We start from the raw sequence: 24,829 nt of genomic DNA on the forward strand, positions 1-24,829 counted from the left end.
ACAAAATGGTTGAAATCCATTTTGACAACATTTATTCACCCTTCACTGAAAAACAAACCATTCTATTTCACAAAGCCAATTCCTATTCATGAAATACAGCATCACTAATGACTGAGAAATTAACATCATAAATCAATCATATAATAAATAAACGTGTTATCTGAACATGAGATGTATTTTTTAGTTGCTCAGTTGGTGGTCATTACCATCTTATTTAATGCCTCGAGATAAATACCCAGTTAACACAGTCACAGCACCTTCTACGCATCATCTTTTATGAATAGCCAACAGACAGTCATAATTATTCATGGGCTAGAGTAGGTGTAGTCATATGCACTGAGCTTTAGAGGGAGGAACCGAGAGAGAGAGATGGGCGAGTGAGAGAAGGGGGGTGTGTCTCTATGAAGAGGGGTTTAGTACATGCGTGCGTGGATGACTGCTAGCTAGTGTGGATGAGAGGGACACTGGGAGATCGAGGGGGTATGATGGTGCACTGAGCTTTAGAGGGAGGAACCGAGAGAGAGAGATAGAGAGAGATGGGCGAGTGAGAGAAGGGGGGTGTGTCTCTATGAAGAGGGGTTTAGTACAGCGTGCGTGGATGACTGCTAGCTAGTGTGGATGAGAGGGACACTGGGAGATCGAGGGGGTATGATGCACGCACACAGACAGTCATTCACAAGGAATTCTGCAGCATCAGGCAGGCCGGTTAGTGCGTGATTTTCACACAAAGAAGAGGGGGTAAGAGGTACCCACTGATGAGAGACGTTACTCAACGTTTGAGGGAAATCCCCGGTGTGCCTGTGTGTGTGCACTACTGCCAGAGATCTGTTGGGGGACCCGCGACGGCGAGATGGGCTGTAACCTGTGCACGCTGCAGAAGAGAGAGGAGCACTACAAGCTGCTGTATGAGATCGCACAGGTGAGTCGACTTGTTTAACCTACTCCTGAGAGCATTCTGAAGTTGGGTTAGGAGATCAGATGGGACCCTTCATGTAAGTTTCTACCTTCTCTAGAGATATGTTCTCTAGGCAACTTGGTTAGATGAATGGATCCGTTTATCTAGACTAAGCAACCTAAAAATAAGAATAATGCAAGTAAAACCAGTTGTTTCAAGGGACAGGACACTTCTTCTACACGTAGTAGATGGGGAAGCCCTTTGTGCTTTTTTTGGATACAACAGTCGGGGTGGATAGGAAGCGAAGTGGGAGAGAGCAAGAGGTGCGAGAATGGAAAGGACCACAAGCCGGGATTCGAACTCTGGTCCAAGCATGCCCATGGAGCTATCGACTCCAAACCCTGTGTTTTAAAAGACATTCAGTTTGGTTCTAGTAGTTGTTCTGTGTTTGGATCTGCACAGTCTTGTGTGAAGAGTTCTTTAGGGGAACTCTTTGTTGTGTTGTGTGATGAATTCCCAACCGCATTGGGGACTTACCTGGAAGCATTTGTCAGGGATCAAAGGAAGTTTTGCAGTGCACACCCTTTACAACTGTACTCATGTTCTTGTTCATTTGGGTACAGCTGTTGTACAAGATGCTCACAGTTAGGAGGAGGAGAATTTTGGATTTTACACACTGGTGAAACTTGTTTTTTCGTTATGTAGTTGCGAGTCAGATTTGCAAGCAGGAAGCAAGCCTGGATAAGGTGCACATTCCAGAACAAATTGCAAAAAGAACATTGATCATGATTAGTACCACTATGTTTCCAACCCTTGTCTTTGTAGTTGACACCCACTGGAGATCTATAACAGATACTTATAAATAGAGAGTTGTTCAATACAATAGTGAAAGATCAATTTAGGGTTGTTGCGAGTCTCGGACTGGCACAACTCCTGGCTCCGCTCCTCTCCGAGCTGTAGGATTGCCCATGTTCCTGCACTGCACAGGAGGTCAAAGTCCATGCTCCCTCCTGAGCATCAAGCGTGCAAAATAATATTTTCATGTTGCTCTGATCACCGCCTCATTAAGCTGTTGTAAAAAATGGCTTTAGTCCCTAATTAGATGGTAAACTGTGCCTTTTGTCTGTGTGGAAGCCAATCTGGGAGATTATCCCTGTCGGCGACTGGACTGAGGTGATAGAAGTTTGATCCCTACTGCTTCAAAACGGTGGGATTGTGTTTAGAGTGACATCTTGCTGATAGCGGAGCTGTATTGCCTGTGATTGGGAGTTTTGTACAAGCGCTTGCTCTTTTGTGGCAGTATAGAGTGAAGAGTGGCTGGCAGCATTTTTGTGTGCGGCGTGTTGCCGCTTTGACACCCTAGAGATTGTGTGTATGTGTCTGGCTGGTTACAGTTTGCTTTTTGCTTGACACGAGATTACTTTTTATATGTCACATGTTGGTCCCTTTGTTGTAGTTCAACTCCCGACTGAAGAACGAGAGAACGGGGAGAGAAAGGAATAATGCAATGTCTCCAGGAAGGATGAAGGTACTAGGGAAGGTTGAAAGGAAAGGCAAATCTGGATCTACTCTCTGTGGAGTGAATTCCCAAGCTGAAGCGAAAGTGTGTCAAGGAAGCGTTGCCTCAGATGTTTCTGTTATTCGGCAATTTAAATTTTCCAGCTTTTATGTTTGCGAGAAGAAATCAAAGAAAATGTTGCACCGTGCTACACTTGAAGTCACAACAAGAAGCAGACATGAATAAACACAAACACACGCCTACACTGCAATTTCACGCCCCCTGACAATTTTGACACTATTCTTGGCAGCACAGCCCCGTTAGCCCTGGTGGTCTGTGAGATTTATGAGTTTAGTGTGAGTGTTCGCCCCTCAATGGGCTCACCATGGAAATGTATTCTTCTTTCTTTGTTAGCCACGTTACAAAGACCCGTACTCCAGCACTCTTTCCCTCTCTCTTACTCTCAGTCTCGGAGGACTTGGCTTGTGTTTTTGTGTTCTGTCAGCAAGATCAAGTTTTAGATTGTAGGGTGTGAGCCATTTTACCTTAATTTGGCTGGTGGATGAAACTGGCAAAATCTCTGTGATTAGCTGCTGTTTATCCATTGTGATGTAATATGTGATGTCATTTCAATTCTTATTACTGATGACTTGATTTGAGGGTTATGTAAACACTCAGTGATATCAGGTAACCTTTCGAAATGACAGCTTTTGAGAAACCAAGCATTATTTTCTGCAGTGCTGAAGAAAACAAGACCGCAAACGGATAACATTATGGTGGATGCGTATTAATCACAGTGATTGTGGAAAAAGTATGTGAACCCTTGGATATCTGCGGAAAACGGTCACTTATTGAACAAACTGTGTAAATAAATAATATATATTTCTATAATCTAACACTGCAATCAATCTTTTCTACTCAATTGCATGAGTTCTCAGCGTTTTAGCTCGGTTTTCTTCATCAGAAATTCAAAATGGTCAAACTAGTGTGATGAACTTATGACTTAACATTTTGTTACTATGGCAGCTCTGATTTTACCTAAAGATTTAGTTTTGTGCTAAAAATTGATCTACTGCTAGGCTAAATCTGAAAGGTGCACAGAGTCAGGCAACTAAATGTAAATGCATTTATCTCTCCAGTAATCTTTAAAACTCTAGTAACTGCTGATCAGCGAATCTGTATTAGCATGAGATAATAGAGGCTATTTCACTCAGTCGAGCTGAAACACTGAGGCTCATGGGAGCAGTGCAGTTTATGGTTGTGGTCAGGATCCTTATGGGGACAGATGCTCAGTGTAATTTCCAGTCTGTGGATCAGCATGGGAGGAGAACGAGAGATATCACCTCCCACTCATTTACTCTCACTCAGAGGCTCATTTTTAGCATCTGCAGTTCCATGAATTTCAGAGATATCATTGAAAACACAGAAGCAGAAATTAGCAGGAATTACATCAATTACATTTGCTATTTGTAACTCACCTTGTTCTAAAAGATCTTCTCCAAAGTCCAAATGTTTTTAATTAACATGAAAAAGCTGGCACTAGTTTACCTCTGTGCCCCCTACAATGGCCATCGAGGGACAACCATGTGGATATGGATCTGTGCGAGTGAATTGGGTAGTCAGTGTATCACAGCCTTCAAGTTTAATGGGCCTCCAGATGGAGGACAACCTTTAGAGAGACCTGCCAAAAGAAACTGGCTTTTGAGAGTGTGTAAGATTGAGTTTCGAGTGTGTTTGTGCGTAAGGATGCTTCACACTCCTGCCTGAACCAAGGTCTCTCTTATTGGCATCGTCACTGTTGGGCCGCGTCCCCTGTCTCTCTCTCAGAACACCCTCATCTATCTTCCTGTCCCGGAGCCTTTTTCTAACTGATGCTCCTTGCTGATGAAATGCGATTGGTGTGGAACAAAAGAAGGGAAAGACAGAGAAACATGTAGTTTTGATTGATCTTGTGAGTGTGTTGGATGATAAGCCTGTCAGATAACACAGACCCTGGGGTGATCATATCAGCATACCCTGCCAACCCCAGCCCAGGCTTGGCAGCACAGCCCCGTTAGCCCTGGTGGTCTGTGAGATTTATGAGTTTAGTGTGAGTGTTCGCCCCTCAATGGGCTCACCATGGAAATGTATTCTTCTTTCTTTGTTAGCCACGTTACAAAGACCCGTACTCCAGCACTCTTTCCCTCTCTCTTACTCTCAGTCTCGGAGGACTTGGCTTGTGTTTTTGTGTTCTGTCAGCAAGATCAAGTTTTAGATTGTAGGGTCTGAGCCATTTTACCTTAATTTGGCTGGTGGATGAAACTGGCAAAATCTCTGTGATTAGCTGCTGTTTATCCATTGTGATGTAATATGTGATGTCATTTCAATTCTTATTACTGATGACTTGATTTGAGGGTTATGTAAACACTCAGTGATATCAGGTAACCTTTCGAAATGACAGCTTTTGAGAAACCAAGCATTATTTTCTGCAGTGCTGAAGAAAACAAGACCGCAAACGGATAACATTATGGTGGATGCGTATTAATACACAGTGATTGTGGAAAAAGTATGTGAACCCTTGGATATCTGCGGAAAACGGTCACTTATTGAACAAACTGTGTAAATAAATAATATATATTTCTATAATCTAAGACTGCAATCAATCTTTTCTACTCAATTGCATGAGTTCTCAGCGTTTTAGCTCGGTTTTCTTCATCAGAAATTCAAAATGGTCAAACTAGTGTGATGAACTTATGACTTAACATTTTGTTACTATGGCAGCTCTGATTTTACCTAAAGATTTAGTTTTGTGCTAAAAATTGATCTACTGCTAGGCTAAATCTGAAAGGTGCACAGAGTCAGGCAACTAAATGTAAATGCATTTATCTCTCCAGTAATCTTTAAAACTCTAGTAACTGCTGATCAGCGAATCTGTATTAGCATGAGATAATAGAGGCTATTTCACTCAGTCGAGCTGAAACACTGAGGCTCATGGGAGCAGTGCAGTTTATGGTTGTGGTCAGGATCCTTATGGGGACAGATGCTCAGTGTAATTTCCAGTCTGTGGATCAGCATGGGAGGAGAACGAGAGATATCACCTCCCACTCATTTACTCTCACTCAGAGGCTCATTTTTAGCATCTGCAGTTCCATGAATTTCAGAGATATCATTGAAAACACAGAAGCAGAAATTAGCAGGAATTACATCAATTACATTTGCTATTTGTAACTCACCTTGTTCTAAAAGATCTTCTCCAAAGTCCAAATGTTTTTAATTAACATGAAAAAGCTGGCACTAGTTTACCTCTGTGCCCCCTACAATGGCCATCGAGGGACAACCATGTGGATATGGATCTGTGCGAGTGAATTGGGTAGTCAGTGTATCACAGCCTTCAAGTTTAATGGGCCTCCAGATGGAGGACAACCTTTAGAGAGACCTGCCAAAAGAAACTGGCTTTTGAGAGTGTGTAAGATTGAGTTTCGAGTGTGTTTGTGCGTAAGGATGCTTCACACTCCTGCCTGAACCAAGGTCTCTCTTATTGGCATCGTCACTGTTGGGCCGCGTCCCCTGTCTCTCTCTCAGAACACCCTCATCTATCTTCCTGTCCCGGAGCCTTTTTCTAACTGATGCTCCTTGCTGATGAAATGCGATTGGTGTGGAACAAAAGAAGGGAAAGACAGAGAAACATGTAGTTTTGATTGATCTTGTGAGTGTGTTGGATGATAAGCCTGTCAGATAACACAGACCCTGGGGTGATCATATCAGCATACCCTGCCAACCCCAGCCCAGGCGAAGTGTGTGTGTGTGTGTGCATTTGATGGAAATCTCATTTAAAGCCCATATCATTCATTTTGGCTCTAGCATGCATGAAATGATTGCATAATTATTGCTAAAAATAGACTGTACTGTGGTCCTGGTGATTTTCTTCTTTAGTGAAATGACAGATGCTGAGTTCATCTTTTTCTCCTGATCTGGAAAGAGAGCAGATGATCTCATCTAAACCTGTGTCTCATGTCATTTAAGCAGCTACTGATCTTCCTTACCAGACACACCATATTACCTGCTATTGTGTGTGTGGTTTCATGTTTACTGCATACCAGTTTTTAGACTCCATGTGAATATGTGGAAGGTTATCCTGGCTTTCAAAAGCACACATGAACAGATCTATGATAGTTCAGTACATTTTTATTTAATTAAGTGAATGAAATTAGTCACTTTTGTTAGGGATGCACCCTATATTGATACCATATTTGTTATTGGCTGCAGTTCTTTCATTCATTCATCTCACTTATTTGTTCATTTATTATTCATTAGTTTATTTATTAGTATTAGTTGATATTGGTTTATTGATTTGTGCATTTCCTCTATTTTTTACATGTGTTACCTTTGCCACAATGTAACATTTACTTAGAGTTCATCTTATAATTTAATAACATTATTATTTAATAAATTGTTTAATTTAATATTATTTAATGAACTATTTAATAAAATATGTCATGTAATTATAAACACTGTTAAAGGTAATCTTAAGCATAGCACAAATTATTATTTATTTTTCATACTGTACATTATCATGATTTGATGCCCAAATTCACATATAATTAACAAATAATGTAACAAATAATTTTAGTTTTTATTGTTAAATTATTAATTTATTTGGACAAAATAGTAAAGAATGTTAATATTTTCTATTTTTCGGTTAACAACATTAACATAATATCAGCTTTTAGGTATTGGCCCCAATTTTAATACGTTTGTGCAAGGTTGCACTCTGCTAATGTTTTTCTTAACTATTTTTAAGTTGTATAGCATCAACTGTAATAAGAAGTGCCAACAGGGTAATTATCATTGCTGTTACTGTCTCTAGGTGGATTGAGTTTCATGGGATTTTACACTTCTGTCTAATCTGCTTCCTGTATGACTGTCTTTCAAGAGAAATTATGAGGTGACCTTTTCTTTTTTGTGTTATTTCATTTTAAAAAGTGCAGGCTTGACCTTTACATCCGTATAAAAAACCCACTCGACCAGTCAGACCCTCTGATTGGTCTGAACCCCTGCAATATACCATACACCACCTGTGCAGACACACTAGCTATGCAATGCAAAAATGTACTTTGCATCAACCTGACGGCAGACACTCTGCAGGAGATTTATTGCATATAGGTTTTAACTCACAACTCCCCTTTTAAAGACTTCATTTTCTTTCTAAGTAGGCCAAGTTGCAGTTAATAGCATTTTATTATTTGCGTTTAGTATTGTTTTGCCCTTTCAGAACTGACAGACTAACTTGTGAACTCCTTTTTTAAATTATTAACTCCAAACAAACCAAAAATTATGAATATGCATAAATAATATCTTGTTCCTTTGTCCTAAACTTGTCGTTTTATATTCTTAAACTGATCCTGGCCTCTCTTTTTCATTGTTGTAAGACAATCATAGTCCAATTTCAGCAGAAGAGATAATAAAAGTTCTTTGTCTGGAACTGCAGAGGAGATGACCTGCTTGTCTGCCCTAGACACACTGGTGTGTAATTAGTGCTGGGCTTCAGACCTGATTGGTAATTATAAGAAGTTATGGAGTTTTGTCTTTCCTTCATCATGCAATTCTCTGTGAGCCGGCCCAATTGGCAAGTCAAAAGGGGCTGATTACACCTCCATCACAAATGGGTGCTGCACGAATGAAACACACGGCATTAAATCTACATACCGCTGTTCACTTGACTTAATGACGAGAACTAGTGAGATGGATCTAGCATGAAAAAAGAGGAAATACTTTCTGAGATGTTAATGCTTTACGTAGGCTATTGTGCAAAAGAAGGCAACATGAAATCAAAATGTACTGTCTTAATGCATTTCCCTAGTTAACAATTCATCAATTCAGTCTTAATATTTAATCAGAATGCAATAACTTACTCTTCCTCTTTTAAATGACTTTGCTTGTACGCTGATGTCACTCAGGCCTTAAGATAATGTTGATCAATAACAAAATAGCTCTGTTTTTCACGATCCAATTGATTTCCTATGGATAAAATCAGCCTAAATAGTTTTTCACCACACTGGATATCAATATCAGTCCGAAATACACAAAATGACTCCATTAAAATGGGTTTCAAATGGCAATTTGACTGGAGTTTAAATCAGATTGTTTTGGATTTATTTATTTACAAGGTGATGTTGAATATTTAACTGTGAATTCAAATTCTTCTATTTTTACATTAGATTATGTTTGCCATGATATAAAACTTAAAGTTACATTTTAAAATGCTAATAATTTAATAAAACTTAAATTTCATCTTCAGCATAACACAAGTTGAGTTATTTATTTTTCTCACTGTACATTTATAATGTTGTAATGCTTAAAATTACATGTAGCTTTAGTTTCTAGTGCTTAATTATTAGTTTATTTAGATAAGGTAGATACAATTATCATATAATTGATTTCCTATAAGTAAAATCAACCTAAATTGCTTTTTTTTTTACACAGAATATAATTTTTCAATCTAAAATACATCAAGCTATTAAAAGTGGTTTCAAATGGCAATTCGCATTGACTTTAAATCAGGTTGTTTTCGTTGATTTGTTCTATATTGATTGGGTCTATATAGCAGGTTTATGGTGCACTGGAGGATTGTGGATTGATCCATTTGTAATTAACACACAATTAGCAGGTACATACGTCTAGATGACAATTCCTAATATCCCATCTGGCCAAGAACCCAGGGAGGAAATAATGTGTGCGTTGTGCAGCTGCTAGTGTATTGCGGAGAATTACAGTTCGAGAGCTCTTCAGACAAATTCAGATAATTGATGGGTTATGTGTGATGTATCAGCAATATTAAAACAACCTGTGAGCACTGCAGTTCAGCCCAGTAGCGCAGTTACTTGGTAAGATTGTTATGAGGATCAAATAATAAAGCGTCTGTGGGTGCAAGGTTAAGGCACAGGAATAGATCTCAGTGGCTTCTTGTGTCTGTACGCCACACGAAACGTGGATGATACCCCTCCCCCACCTCACTTTCTGTCTGTTCTTTTGTTCTTGCAAAGGTGAGACGTTTTCTGCGAGAAAACAGAGAGCAGAAGGCTGAGGAATTATGGAATGCTGAAATTGCAGTGTTTATCAGAGACTAATTTCAGTATAACTTCACAGTTCACACTGTTAGAATGGACTGTTATATGGAATTAAAATATGGAGAGAGACCTTGTGTCTTTGCAGATATGCTTTCTTACATCTGGCAATAGCAGACAGGATTGGATGCATTTCACCTTTCATCACACACACACACAGGGAGGTCACTGCTCCTGTCTGTTCCTCTTGGCTGTCCTCGGCCCCCTGTGTGAGTGACAGTCTGTCAGTGTGAGACACAAACTGGCCCGGGTCATTTCCTCTGAGTCTGACACCAGCACACTGTGACATCCTTAATTCACCAGCAATGATGAGATGATATTACTCAAACATTCCTTGTAAATGTGTTGAACTTGTAGTCAGGTTCCTTTAACAACAATCATGCATTTCTGAAGGGTTGAGATTTTGACTTTTTTTCATGTTAAACTTGAAAATTAATTTTTGCTGCTTTTTAAAAATACCTTTTATGTGTAGATTTTATTGCTGTACTCTTGTGCCAGAAACTTAAATGTGAAAATCCATAAAATATTATTACAGTTTTATATGTATTGTTTTAAAGGGGTCATATGACGCTGCTAAAAAAGAACATTATTTTGTGTATTTGACACACAACATTATCCATAAATTTTACGGGCATTTCTGTTTACTCTAAAACACAATGCAATGAAGTGTAAAATTCAAAACACTGGTAAAACACCTTTAAAAAATAAATAGGAAAAAAATCCTTCAGATTATACAGTATATTACATTTTTAGTTTTCATTCATTCATGCATTCATTCATTCATTCATTTAAAAAAAACATGTTTTATATTGTGCCCTGCTCTGTTATTTATTTATTTATGTGTCCATTTATTTATTTATAATTATTACATATTTCTATATTTAAATATAAAATTATCATACATTTAATTATTATTATTATTTTAATTATTTTATTATTATTAAAATATTAATTCATTCATTCATTCATTTTTTTAAAATCTTTTTTATCTTTCATATATTTTTGATTCAAATTTTTTATCTAAAATGTTTTATATTGTGCCTTGCTTTTATGTTTTTAAATATTAATATATTTTTTAATATATAAATAAATATATATGTTAAATAATAATAATAATAATAATAATAATTATTATTATTATTATTATTATTATTATGTCTAGATCCAAATTCTTGGGTGGAATTGTTTGAATCCAGAACACAATCACAGAATGCATTGTTCTGAGAAGTTAAAACAAATCCGTTGGTACAGAATGTCACAATTTAGAATTAAATTGTTTTTTTTAATGTTAATACTGAAATGAAATAAAAAAGAGAATTTATAATTCAGTATTTTTATGCTTATTTGAGCAATGTAACATGGAAAACTCATGTAACATGGTAACATCAAACTGTATTGATATCAAATTGATTTGTGTGGCACATGGACTTGCTTTCTACTGTATGTAGAGCATTCCAAATCAGTCACTTATGAGATTCTATGACTGCCTTAAAAGGCAGCTCACTAGGCTTTGGAATAGAGCTGGCGTCTCTCTAGAGAAGAGTCCTTCATTAAAGTCATTAGTGAGGCATTGTGGGACACTCCTACCAGTGAAATCAGCTGAAATAATGAAGCATACCCACTGAAACCACAAATCACCCTCAGATCTGTCTCTCCTGCTCTCTCTCTCTCGCTCAGCCTGACTGCAGTACCCATAACTCTCCTTGGCTCACTTGACTGATTCCTCAGGCATTTTAAGGCTGAGACACCAGGTTCATTGCCCTTCAGGAACAATCAGTAGTTTTCAACATTAGGTCAAGTGAGAGTCAGCATGTACAAAAAAGGCAGGTTTAGCTCTGAACCTTTGGTCTTCCCTCCTTTTATTGTTGTATTGCATAGCCTTGTTCTGTTGTGGTGATGGTTATGATTAATGTCGGCTTGTTCCACAGCATTTTCGCCATGACATTTATTGGTGAACCTTGAAGTGAACTCAACTGCACAGCAAAACCAATAGCTAAATTCAGGCCTTGGTGCATTTTTTGCTTCAGTAAGGATCAGTGGTTTTGAAGGTTGGTAGATGTGTGTAATTTTTCAGTGTTCTTTCAAAACATTTGCTGAATTTGGAGCTGCAGACTATAATTTTTGCCATGAAAAGATATGGTAAAGATAGTAAGAGTAGTTTGCTAGCAGTTGCTTGTTTTTTTTTTACTTTCTGACTAGCTCAACACAAACATTTTGTGCATCCAAAATCGCGTATTGTCTAGTAGGTACATTCGAATTTGAAAATTCTTTCCAAATTGCTGAATTTGGAGCTGCAGACTATAATTTTTGCCATGAAAAGATATGGTAAAGATAGTAAGAGTAGTTTGCTAGCAGTTGCTTGTTTTTTTTAACTTTCTGACTAGCTCAACACAAACATTTTGTGCATCCAAAATCGCGTATTGTCTAGTAGGTACATTCGAATTTGAACTTGCTTCGCAACTGTCAAAAAAATATGTTTTTGCCTTTTGGTTTTGAATACTATGAATTCAGACGTGCTAGTTTTTTGGCGTACTGTTTTCCCATATTATATAGTAGATTTCGGACACAGTGATTGGCTCCACCAATGGTGTGAGTCTGGGGGCGGGGCTATCTGTTTTTCCGACCAATTGCAGATGGGGGAAGGGTTTGGGAAACCTATTTGAAGTCATTAAGTTGGCTTGAAAAATTCAATGTACTGATCTGCTTTTTAAGCTTAACATGCTAGTGACATGCTAATCATGGTAGCAACATGCTAGTAACATGCTAATCATGCTATAAACATGTTAGCAACATGCTAATGTTAGATGTTTCATGTTAGAAACATGCTAATCATGCAAGAAACATGTTAGCGACATGCCAGTAACTTGCTAATTATGCTAACAACATGCTAGAAACATGCTAACAATTTGCTAATGTTAGATGTTTCATGTTAGAAAAATGCTAATCATGCAAGAAACATGTTAGCGACATGTTAGTAACTTGCTAATAATGCTAGCAACATACTAGTAACATGCTAATCATGCTAGAAACATTTAACATAATCATGTTAAAAAATGTTAGCAGCATACTAGTGATACTAGAAACATGTTAACAACATGCTAGTAACTTGCTAATCATGTTCAAACATGCTAGCAACATGATAGTGAAACTAGAAACATGTTAATAACATGCTAGTAACTTGCTAATAATGCTAACAACATGCCAATTATGCTAACTTGCTAATCATGCTAGCAATATGTTAATCATGTTAGCAACATGTTAATCATGCTAAAACATATTAACAACATGTTAACAACATGCTAATCATGCTATGTACTAAATTATATTAGCAAGATACTATCAATGTCCATCTAATCGATCTAAACATTCAAACTTCAAGCATTTACAACTGCTTCAAACTTTCATACAAGGCTTTGTCAAGCCAACGTCAAAGTTTGTTTACGAACTTTACTCATCTAGTTTCTTTTGCAATTTCTAGTGCCACAGCAACCCTGATGAAATCCATCAGTGACCAGGAAGAGCAACAAGTCCCTACATGTTGTAACACGTTAGGTTTAAGGTCTGGAAATAGGGCGTGGTCAAAGAGAGAGACAACCCTGTCAAAAATCAGTTCGCATTCTGAGAATATTTCATTTATTCACACTCCTGTAGACTATAATGGAAAAACAATTCCCTACGTCTAGATTCAGTACACATGATGTACTCTATGACAGCATGCGGTATGATTGTACATATTGAGAGTGCTTGCGTCGGGTTATTGTAGTGAGACACTGAGACTAAATAAACGTTTTGTTGACGCAGTTTGTCATAACCCATGTCATCCATGGCTGGGTCCTGCTGAAGCACTCATTAGTTAGACATACACAGCTCTGTGTGATATATGTGCCTGTTATTTCAAATGCATTATTTATTTTTGTACCTGAAAATAGAGAAGAATGAGAGGCATTTATACTGCTCGGAGGATCAAACCGAGGTTGGTGCTAATGGAGAATTTAATTATGTTGTGAAAGGTAGAGATTTGCCTGCAGGGTGAACTCTGTCAGCGTTATGTTGTGTAGTCAAACTCCCAATGCCTGATTCCCACAGAATAAGTCAGTGGCATGTTGCCGCTGAAAAACTCCATGAGGAGTAATTCTTTGTCCCTAAAGAGGAATTTTAATTTAACGCAAAAGCACACGCATATGCAATGGCAGTGGAGACGGTTGAATCTCTATGGTGATACTGTGTAATCACAGATACTTATGTGGGAATACTGTGTATGTGCTATGCGTGTTAAAAAAGGAAAAGGTGGGGGAAGGCCTGTACTTGCAGATGCTTACGCCTTCCTAGGTGTTGCATTTATTTCTATAGTATAATTAGGTTTAGAATAATTCAGATGAAATTTGTAATAGCATTTTGTTGTTATAGCCACACCAAACGGAGTTGCAAAAATAATTGTTTTCAAACAGGTTTCCCTGAAAACTCTCGTCACCTACCATCAGTTATAAAACTAATAAAGCTATTATAAAACTGTTAAGAAACATTTTTTGGTAATTGAAATATAATGTAAATTTTAGATGTGAAACTTAAATGAATAGTAGAAATGTTGCCTTGGCAAGTACTAAAATTAGTAAAACTAAAACTGAAATAGAAACAGGGACGCGGGAAGTAGGGGTGCTGAGGGGGCTGCAGCACCCCCTGTTTTCACATGGTTGCAAATGCAACGCCAGGTTTGTTCATTTAAATTTATTCAGTTTTAGCATTTAATAATTTATTTGTAATGTTCTCTGAAATGTAAATTGTAAGTGTGCTATAATAAACCCATGTTTATCTTTATAAACATGATTAATTTGGCTTGTGATGTTTTCTATATGGGATGATTAGCCTAATCCTCATGAACACGTGACGCTAGCGCCCCCCCAACACACACAGCACCCCCAACCGAAAGAATCTTCCCGCGCCCCTGAATAGAAATGAATCCAATTAAATAGGAATCATTAGAAAATAATAAAAGAGGCACATAACAAAATTATTAAAACTTCAACGTAGATATAAAAAAGCTAAATATAAAAACAATAATAGTATATAAATATTAGTAAAACTATAACTGAAATAAAAATGAATCAAATTAATTAGTAATCTTTAGAAGAAAAAAAACAATTATTAAAACATAAACTAAAATTAAAATGAAAACAAAAAAAGCAAAATATAAAAGCAAGAATAGTATATGGATGGATAAAGTTATTTTAGAATTTTGTAAATACTGTATTTGTTATATAAATAATATTTATTTTAAATACTGTATTTGTTATTTAAATGATGTTTAAAATTGTTTTCAATATTATCAAATATTAAATATATTCATTTAAAAAATGTTGCTTGTTCAGTTTAAAGTTTGTCAAACTGCAAATTTTCACACCAAGTTCATAATGGTGGATATGCCGTAGAGTCTGATTTTAATTAATTACCCCAAGTTATTATCATGACTAATCTGCTCAGTTTGCTTGTTTGTTTGCAATCTGTTTAGTATGCTTGGATTCTACTTATAATGAGACTAAAACCCCATTTTTGTTGCCACACATCGACAGTAATTTGCACCAAATTTCACTTATACAGAAAGTCCTTGCACTTTTTTTTCTCCTCATCTCTCACTCAGTCATGCGTTTCGTTGGGGGACTAATTGCCTCTCATTATTTTCTTGCCACGTTGATTAATCAGCGGAGAGACGACATGGAAAATAGCATATGCAAATAGTTAATAGTCTCTTTTTGAATATCTGAATAGTTAACGACACGGCGAGTTAGTTATCAGTCTCTGAGTAAATCTAATGAAGAAAATGAATTAGAATAATAACAGACTGTGTGACAGAATCTATGTGGTTTTTCTTCCACAGCGAGACGATGCTTGTATGACAGGCGTTTCATAGACTCCTGCAGCTGCGCAGAGAAAGAGTCTGAGCACTAAAGCAATATGCTAAATTTAGGTTTTTGATAGAAATTATAAGTAAGAAAGTCTTTCTTTTTCGATTAGACTTCCATCTGCGGTTGCCATTGAGCTCCTGTAGTGAATAAACGGGTGACTGGGTCTCAGTATGAAGATAAGATGCTTTCGGTGTTGTGAATGGGACCATGTGTCAGATATTGTGTTTTTGCTCACACATAATACCCTGAAGAATATTTTCTGATTGTTTGACACTTCCCAGGTGGGATTTCACTATGTTATGCTCTCATGCCTTTATTCCTTTTAGATTCACAGTGTAGAGAAACTCAAAGAGTGACTCCCTTACAAGTGTGCCATATAAAAGACTATAGTCTGGCGTCTTTCATCGATGTTTAGCTCCTTTCTCGGTTCTCTCAACAGCCGTTGGCACTTTTTGGGTTGACGTAATGTTATTTGTTTGTGCATCTGCCTGTAGCTGTTGCATTTTCTGCTGTTTGGTCGCCTGGCCAAGAGGTTCCCATCCAATTCTTATCTCACATGCCACATGTGTTTAAACACACACACACACACATGCAGTCTTATCACTTCTTTGTGCTTATCTCACCTGTGCAAAATCATTCAGCTTGGAGAAAATAAACAAGCCTGTAGATATGTGTCACCTGACAAGAACTGACCCAAATATGACAGCTCCGACAACACACACACACACACACATTGTTCTCTCCTCCATTGATGTTAGCGGTGATTCTGCTCTCCTCTTCAGCATTCAGATGTACTGCATGGTCCTCTTGAGGCAGAGCTGGTATTGTGCTTCTGAAATCAATATGACGGGTCTGAGGTGACTGCGGTACATTCCCGTTTCAGACCTTGTTATCAAACCCAGGTGGCACCTGACCTTTTCGAAGTCATGTTTTGAGGTGGAATGTGGAGGTGGGTTGGTGAAGCTTTGTTGGTGTGCGGCGGCTAGTTTCATTGACGTTAATGACCTTTAAATTCAGTTCGCTGTGGATCAACGTTAACCAACATGAACTTCACCCACTGATCTTTTAGACATGATCTAAATCTATAGAAATCAGTGGACTGTTTCTCCTCCAGTGGCTATTCATTGACTATGACTGATTTAAAACCACTTTCATAGGAAGTAACAAATGTTACGGGCATAAAACAAGTAGCCAGCCTTGAAAACCATCCATGGCATGCTTATATCCAGTTTCTTTTATGTTAAAAGTCCAGTTATTCAATTCAGATAGTTGAATGCCTCAGTTATTGATTATACAGGTGCGTCATTTTTAACCAAGACCAGTAAGCCAATAATTATTGTCATGTCATGGCAAATATGAAAAATCTATATTATTTTGTGTAAAATAATAAAAAATAAAATAAAAAAATACGTACATACATACATGTTTGGCTTTGTTTATTTATTTATTACAGCAATTACAGCAGTAAAAATTGATATTTATTTTGATATTTTTATTGTGTTATATTTTATATATGAATTAGTATTTTTTATTATTAATGTATTGCATGTATTGTTACATATGTTTATTACTATTATATTTACTTTGATATCATCATTTGATATCAGTTTTTAACTATTAAATTAAATAAAAAAAATTAACAACAATTATGTTTTTTGTTTTTTATTTTTTATTACATATTATTTTACACATTTTTATTTTAAATGTATTATTACATATATTTATTACTGTTATATTTACATTGAAATAATCTTTAATAATGTTATTAAATTATTAAAGTTGGATGTTCTTAAAGGTCATCCAAATGTAAAAATGTTTTGCATTTTATTATGTATTGTTTAATATGTATTTTAATTGTAAATGCCTTGTTACATATATTTATTACTGTTATATTTATGTTAATATAATCTTTAATAGTGTTATTTCAAATGGTCATCTAAATGTAAAAATGTATTTTTAATTTATTCTATGATATTTTATGTATTTAATATTAAATGTATTTTAAAATTTATTTATTACTATTATACTTATTTTGATAACATCTTTAATTGCATTATTACATTATTAAACTTTTTAACAATTAACTTTGTTAACAAATTAACTGATCATTATACATGATGGTCAAATGTAATCTAACTGTAAAAATAAAGGAAATAAACATGCATGGAAATATCCATTGGCCGATATCCAAAATATCTCTCCACAAATGTACAGCCATATGCTTGATACCAGTCACTGCATCCTAAAAGTGAAGCAATTGCGTTATTCCTGTTTGTTCCATCTTGCCTTAACCATCATGCTGCCATATCTTTTGTGGGTGTAAGGTTTTGTTTTCCTTTATTTCTTCAGCAGACCTTTAGCTTGTGTTGTGTCTAACTAAATGTAACTAGCTTCAACCAGACACAAGCCTCATTCTCAGCGCTGTGGATCACATCTGTCGAGTTAGATGCACTGATGACCCCGGCTCTGAAGACGAGACTCAGCAGGTAGAGAGTCTCCATCTCTGTGTGCGTATTTTGACTGTTCCCTAGTTACCGCTGGATTAATTGGCCCATCTGGTGAGACACAACTAGCCCGATGATCCCTTGCTCTTCAGTCTACCTGTAAGGAACGTTGCAGGATGCTAGTATGACTTGATGAATGTCTGAGAGCAAAGGCCCCGTCATGTTGTGTCGAATGTTGAGGTCGTTCAATAGCAGTTGTACCTGACAGCCTGAGGCCCCAAATGCTAAGCGCTCCCCCAAAACAAAAGAAAATAGTGGAAAAGGGTCTAAAGGCCACTCTTTGTTGTTGGTATTCGCAAGAAATAAGAAATGTGAAATGAGGATATGAAATCTTAAGGAAGTCCTGTATAATTAGGCTGGCTTCCAGTTCTGCCTCACAGGAACCACATCGCTGAAGGTAAACTGTTCAGCCTAGAATAAATCATGTGTAAAGGAGCTCCAGCCTTGAAGTCTCACTGTGGACAATGTGACCTAGTTTTTTCAGCATTAGCTAATAAATTCACCTGTATGTTGAAATCCACAATATGCACGAATCATCGTGCATTATAAATACACTCAATGGGATTCTTTGACTTGAAATACTTTTTATTTTATCGCATCGCATCGCAATGCATTGCATGCCATTTTCATTGATTTTTGTTGGGTTTCTGTGTGTTTCGCGACCAGTAAAATAAGTTTACGCTTTGAAGACTAATCATAAAAATAGTTTCAGCAGCGGCATGTAGGGGATTGACCTGTCAGTTATTTCACAAACCTACAGCAAAAAAGGTAAAGGGGATTGTGTGCTCCCTCGGGTATGATTCTTTCAAAAATAAATGGTTGAAAGGCTGAGTACTCCGAGCTTATAACAAGCTGATTTAATTGGTCTGGCAGTGAAAATGTTGACGCGGGTGAGTGAATTCTGATGGGGCGGCTTTGACAGGTGTCAGATGTCTCTGTGATTACGCACTCTGTTTGGTCCCTTATGAAATCTATATATCAGAGCTACACAAGCATGCTTAAAGTTTCTTGAAATCATTATTATAAACATATATGCCTTTTTAAAATAATAAAAAAATAATATAGTAATTAATAAAAAATAATGAATAGTATTAGTTGAATTAAAACAAATAATATTATGACATATGCAATGCTTTATGATACTTTGTATGTGTGTCTGTGTAGTTTAAATTCTATTGATATTTATTTTTTCCTCTTTTTATTAGGTGAATGGGCGTGAATTTTCCAAGTCTGGACATGAGGGAACGGTGGAGGCCATGCGGAAGGATCCCATTGTGGTGCAGGTTTTGAGGCAGGGGCCCTCGGCCCGGAACCAGAGCAGTCTACAGGAAGTGTGTGTGGTGGATGTGTGCACTCAGACGGACATCACCTTTGAGCACATCATGGCTCTGGCTAAGATGAGACCCACCACCCCACCTGTGCCAGACATCTGCCCCTTCCTGCTGTCGGACAGGTACATACATATGCTGCCAGAACTCTTAATTACATTTGGATTTAGATTTAATCCTCATACTGTTTATTGTACTGTGTATTTGTCATTATCATACAATACATATGTTTAGTTACAATAACATTATTATTATTATTATTATTATTATAATTATTATTATTATTATTACATTTAGTCATTTAGCAGATGCTTTTAACCAAAGTGACTTACAAATGAGGACAATGGAAGCAATCAAAATTAATGTATTATTATTGTTGTTGTTGTTGTTATTAGTTTTTTTTTTTACAAATCTTAAATATATTAAAAAAGAAAAAAATATATGCAATTTTATTTTCTATGTATAGTTATATTTATAAATGTGTTCTTTTATTTTATATTTATTTACTATATTTATTTTATATTATATTATATTTAATTTATTTATTTTTTTATAATGTTCAGTTATCAAAATTAATTGATTCACATTTAAAATGATTTTTAACTTTAATTAGTTATTTTTTATAAATGCAGCTATTTTTATTGCATTCTTCACATAATTTACAATACTTAACAGTTTTTTAATACTAAATGAATACATATACATCCATAACCATGAATACTTCCTTGTCTATTTTGTATTATTTTAGTAATAAATGAATGAATAAATAAATCTGAATTCACTGTTAACAGAGAGAGTTTTATAGTCAAAGGAGGTACTGGGTTCATTTAATTGTAAAAACCTCAAAGACAGGAGTTTCAAAAGGCATTTTAATTAGTTATTTCAATAAATACAGCTATTTTTATTGCATGCTTCACATAATTTTCAATATTCAGTTAGCAGGGGGTTTTTTTTCCAGAAAGAATACATAAACATACATAAACATGAATGCTTCCTTATGTTCAATTTACAGACAAAGATCTACTGAAAATGAACTGAATAATGCGTTTAGAATGAAGAAGGTTATTTGGTGATCTGTGTTTAATTCATTAACACACGTTGTTCTCACCTGTAAGATGTGGCACTGAGCATCAAATTTGATGCAGGCAATCAAATTAATCGGGCCAAACCCTTTTTAACAGCAATTTAAATTTTCTGAAAAGTAATTAAAAGATAAAAGCTCAGTTTGATCCATTCTCATTGTTCCACATCACTGTATTCCTTCACTGAAATTAAAAGTGTTTAATATGGAAAATGTTCCTGTTTCCCAAAGTTCAAATGGCAGACGAAAGTCTACCAGGACTGAGCCAAGCATGAAGAGAGCAAGTCAAGTTTGGAAAATTATTCTGCATGCAGACAGTTCTTTTCCAGTGTTTTAATTGCTGATTTGAATTAGCAAGCAATGGCTCCCCTCCTGTCTCCTGTGGAGTGTAAAATGGCACTTTTTTATCTCTCACCTTCTTGACACAACAAAGGAAAACAAAGGCTGAAAACGGGGACTGCATATCGACAAAGAGAATTCTAGCTTATTGTACAGATATTGCCTGTTCTTACACCATTTCTCGCTCAGAGATATGTAAATGTGGAGCACCTGACATCAAACAGAGGGAACTGCTTCTCCTTTTTGTATCATCTCTAGAAAATGTATCATAAACAGCCTACAGAAATGTTCTATTAATACATGTCTGTTGGGGGGGGGAAGTATGTTATACGAATATTAGTCATTAAAAATGCATTTATTCGTATAATGCACATCAATGAAATAATGTTTTCTCCCTCCTCTATCAGCATGTCTCTGATGTGTGAGACCTTCATTTCAGAAGAAGAAAAGTAACCCAGCATAGATTCTTATATAAATTCTTATAAAGAATATGGTTGTTTTACTTGGCGTGCTGAATATATAAATATGTATTACTTTTGGGGGGGAAGCAAGAAAATATTCCCACATCCTTTATATATTTCTTGCAGTATTCACTTCCCATCATTATATATTATATGGGGGCATTATATTGCCTTCTTTTGTAAATAGTCTGAAAGGAATTGATTTTTCTCATTTTAGAACAGATATGCAAATGAATCTATTACAATAATGAATTATTTTTGTGATAAGGCCTGGAATTATTGCTGGTGTGTTGAGATGAATTATGACAATTTACATATTGATGCCATGTTTGTTGTGCTGTTGATAGGTCGAGCTCAACAGCATAGCTGCGAGGGATGGACGCATCAGAGAGGGAGACAGAATTTTACAGGTGGGAAAAATGTCATTTTTTTACACACATTTACACATGCTCATTCACAACCTCAAAAGATGATTATCCATCATCCTATTAATCCAGATGATGATTTTGATTATTTATTTGGTAGCTACAATCAGTGGTGTAGTGGTGCCTGGAGAAGTGGGTATACTCTTAATTTATGTCCCCATTTTTTTAAGCGGCCCAGCAAAGGATGAACGGCCTGTGTTATAAACAGTGACGTAAGACTAGTCTTGCATATTTAGTTCACCCCAAAATGGGCCAGTAATATTTACACATTTTCACTTACTGTAACTTCTGCTACTTGACTTCATGGAGTAAGGATCACTATGAAATTAATATTAGCCACAAAAGAGGTGCAGATTTTGCAATAAATAATTAAAATGTAAAAATTACATAGACTGCAACAATTAACATTTTGTCAGAACCTCTAGTAGACAAGCTATTTTGTTTAGTTATCAGTAGGAGGATCATGATTTCTATTTGATACCCCAAATTTTATTTTTTAAATTGTGCAGCCTACTCCAATGTTTGACTGATTGTTTCTTCCATGGCATACAGTGACGGGCAAATAGTAACCCCCTACTTCCCCCACACCTTTTTACAATTTATCTATATAGACTACTATATAGTGCAAAAATTAAATAAATAAATACAATAAAAAATAAAATTGTATTAAAAATAACATTTTTAATACAATTAAGCACTAGTCAAGCTGCAATATCAAACAGGACCACAAGGAGACGCCAAAAGATCACTAAACCTACTGCCTTGACCTGACTGTACAGGCTTCTACACGGATCCATTCAGAATCTAAAAAACACCTTCAGGCTTCAGCAGCGTCCATTATAAAACACTCGTGCTTTTAAGCCAAATACACGCTGAAAACTGAGCCCAAAACAGTTCAACATATCAAACAAAAAAATCCCATTCGTTTCTGTCAAATGCCTTATCTGCATCTAGTGACAGCAAGGCAGTGTGTCTCTTCTCCCTTCTGGTCATGCAAAATATTAAGTACCCTTCTAACGTTGTGGCATCCTTGTCTATGCAACATAAAACCATTTTGATAATTCCCTATCAAGTATGGTAATACATTTTCTAATCTTCTTGCTAAAATTTTACTCAAGATTTTTGTATTCGAATTCAGTAGACTTATAGGGCATATATTTTCACATTTATTATTAGGTTTTCCTGGTTTAGGCTGCAAAATTATTATGGTTTGTATGGTTTGTTAGGATAGGACAATATTTGGTCGAAATACAACTATTTGGAAATCTGGAATCTGAGGGTGCAAAACAATCAAAATACTGAGAAAAATCGCCTTTAAAGTTGTTCAAATGAAGTTCTTAGCAATGCATATTACTAATCAAAAACTAAGTTATGATATATTTACGGTAAGAAATTTACAAAATATCTTCATGGAACATGATCTTTACTTAATATCCTAATGATTTAGGCAATAAAAGAAAAATCGATAATTTTGACCCATACAATGTTTTTTTGGCTATTGCTAAAAATATACCCAAGCGACTTAAGACTGGTTTTGTGGTCCAGGGTCACATATAAAATCTTTGTACCATATCAAACTATTCACAAACGAAAATAGTTACACTTATTCAGTCTATATTGAAAACAAACCTTTATATTTTCTTGTAGCTATGTAGTTCACAGACTTTAACCAGTGGTGTAGTGGTGCCTGGAGAAGTGGGTATACTCTTAATTTATGTCCCCATTTTTTTAAGCGGCCCAGCAAAGGATGAACGGCCTGTGTTATAAACAGTGACGTAAGACTAGTCTTGCATATTTAGTTCACCCCAAAATGGGCCAGTAATATTTACACATTTTCACTTACTGTAACTTCTGCTACTTGACTTCATGGAGTAAGGATCACTATGAAATTAATATTAGCCACAAAAGAGGTGCAGATTTTGCAATAAATAATTAAAATGTAAAAATTACATAGACTGCAACAATTAACATTTTGTCAGAACCTCTAGTAGACAAGCTATTTTGTTTAGTTATCAGTAGGAGGATCATGATTTCTATTTGATACCATATTTGTATTTTTTTAATTGTGCAGCCTACTCCTATGTTTGACTGACTGTTTGTTCCATGGCATACAGTGACGGGCAAATAGTAACCCCCTACTTCCCCCACACCTTTTTACAATTTATCTATATAGACTACTATATAGTGCAAAAATTAAATAAATAAATACAATAAAAAATAAAATTGTATTAAAAATAACATTTTTAATACAATTAAGCACTAGTCAAGCTGCAATATCAAACAGGACCACAAGGAGACGCCAAAAGATCACTAAACCTACTGCCTTGACCTGACTGTACAGGCTTCTATATGGATCCATTCAGAATCTAAAAAACACCTTCAGGCTTCAGCAGCGTCCATTATAAAACACTCGTGCTTTTAAGCCAAATACACGCTGAAAATAATAATTCTGGAGGTGACTCTAAGCCATCTCTAATGAAATCGGTCGGGTTTTCTCTGTAGCTGTTTTGAACTTAGGCTACTGTTTGAAGGCATTCGTTTACTGGATCCTTCAACTGAAAAGTTTACCGGTTTGAAAAAAAATCTATTGTTTTCGTTATAATGTACAGATTCAAATTAGGAGTCAATAATTAAATATTATTTTATCACTTTGCATGCCTCCCTGACATGCACTCAAGCCCCAGACCGACTCCGCTTGCATTCACGTGATTTGTCGAGATGAGAGGCGGGCGCAATCATCAATCAAACTCAAAGGGTTTTTATATGTTTAAAAATATATCTTATAAAAAAATGTTTGCATTCAAAAGTTTGCAGTGTAAATGCATTTATGGCACCTCAGCTTCATGAAACAGTCTGTATAAATACAGTTAATGCCACTTTAGGTGCAGCTTCTGTGTTTCCTGCAGTTAAAAGATGGAATTTGTTGTTGTTACTGATTTCATTTGAACGGTAACAGCTCTACAGTTTTTTATTCTAACTGAATTAATTTAAACAATTGAAAAAACAAAACATCTGTTTTGTTAAATATTACAGAAACTCCTTTTCGGTTGTTATTTCTAGCTTTTTTTCTAGTTACAGAGCACTTTATTTTGAGAGTTGTTTAAGTGAGCGAACATCTGTAACTTTGTCCTGATTGGGGGAATTGTAATGTTTAATAATTGTTTATTATGTAAATATTATTTATATTTTTTTCCATTAAAAAAAGTACAGATTGTATATGCTGTCAATTATAGTTTTTAGAAAGAAAACCGGAGTCAGCAAAAATCGGTATCGGCAGGTCACACTTACAAAAAAA

At 35.9% G+C, this 24,829-nt stretch overlaps 1 protein-coding gene across 1 annotated transcript in view; it reads left to right on the forward strand.

The window, feature by feature from the left end:
• Nucleotides 1–632: 632 nt before the first annotated feature.
• The window catches only part of LOC107587183 (PDZ domain-containing RING finger protein 4-like), a 36,063-nt gene continuing 11,866 nt past the window's right edge, over nt 633–24,829 (forward strand). The window contains exons 1-2 of the mRNA XM_016274851.1: nt 633–919; nt 19,106–19,353. Of these exons, the coding sequence (XP_016130337.1) occupies nt 851–919; nt 19,106–19,353 (317 nt within the window). The 5' untranslated portion in view covers nt 633–850. The remainder of the gene's footprint in view (nt 920–19,105; nt 19,354–24,829) is intronic.

The sequence above is a fragment of the Sinocyclocheilus grahami genome, unplaced genomic scaffold (assembly GCF_001515645.1).
Source record: "Sinocyclocheilus grahami isolate Dianchi unplaced genomic scaffold, SAMN03320097.WGS_v1.1 scaffold90.1, whole genome shotgun sequence".
Classification (NCBI taxonomy): domain Eukaryota; kingdom Metazoa; phylum Chordata; class Actinopteri; order Cypriniformes; family Cyprinidae; genus Sinocyclocheilus; species Sinocyclocheilus grahami.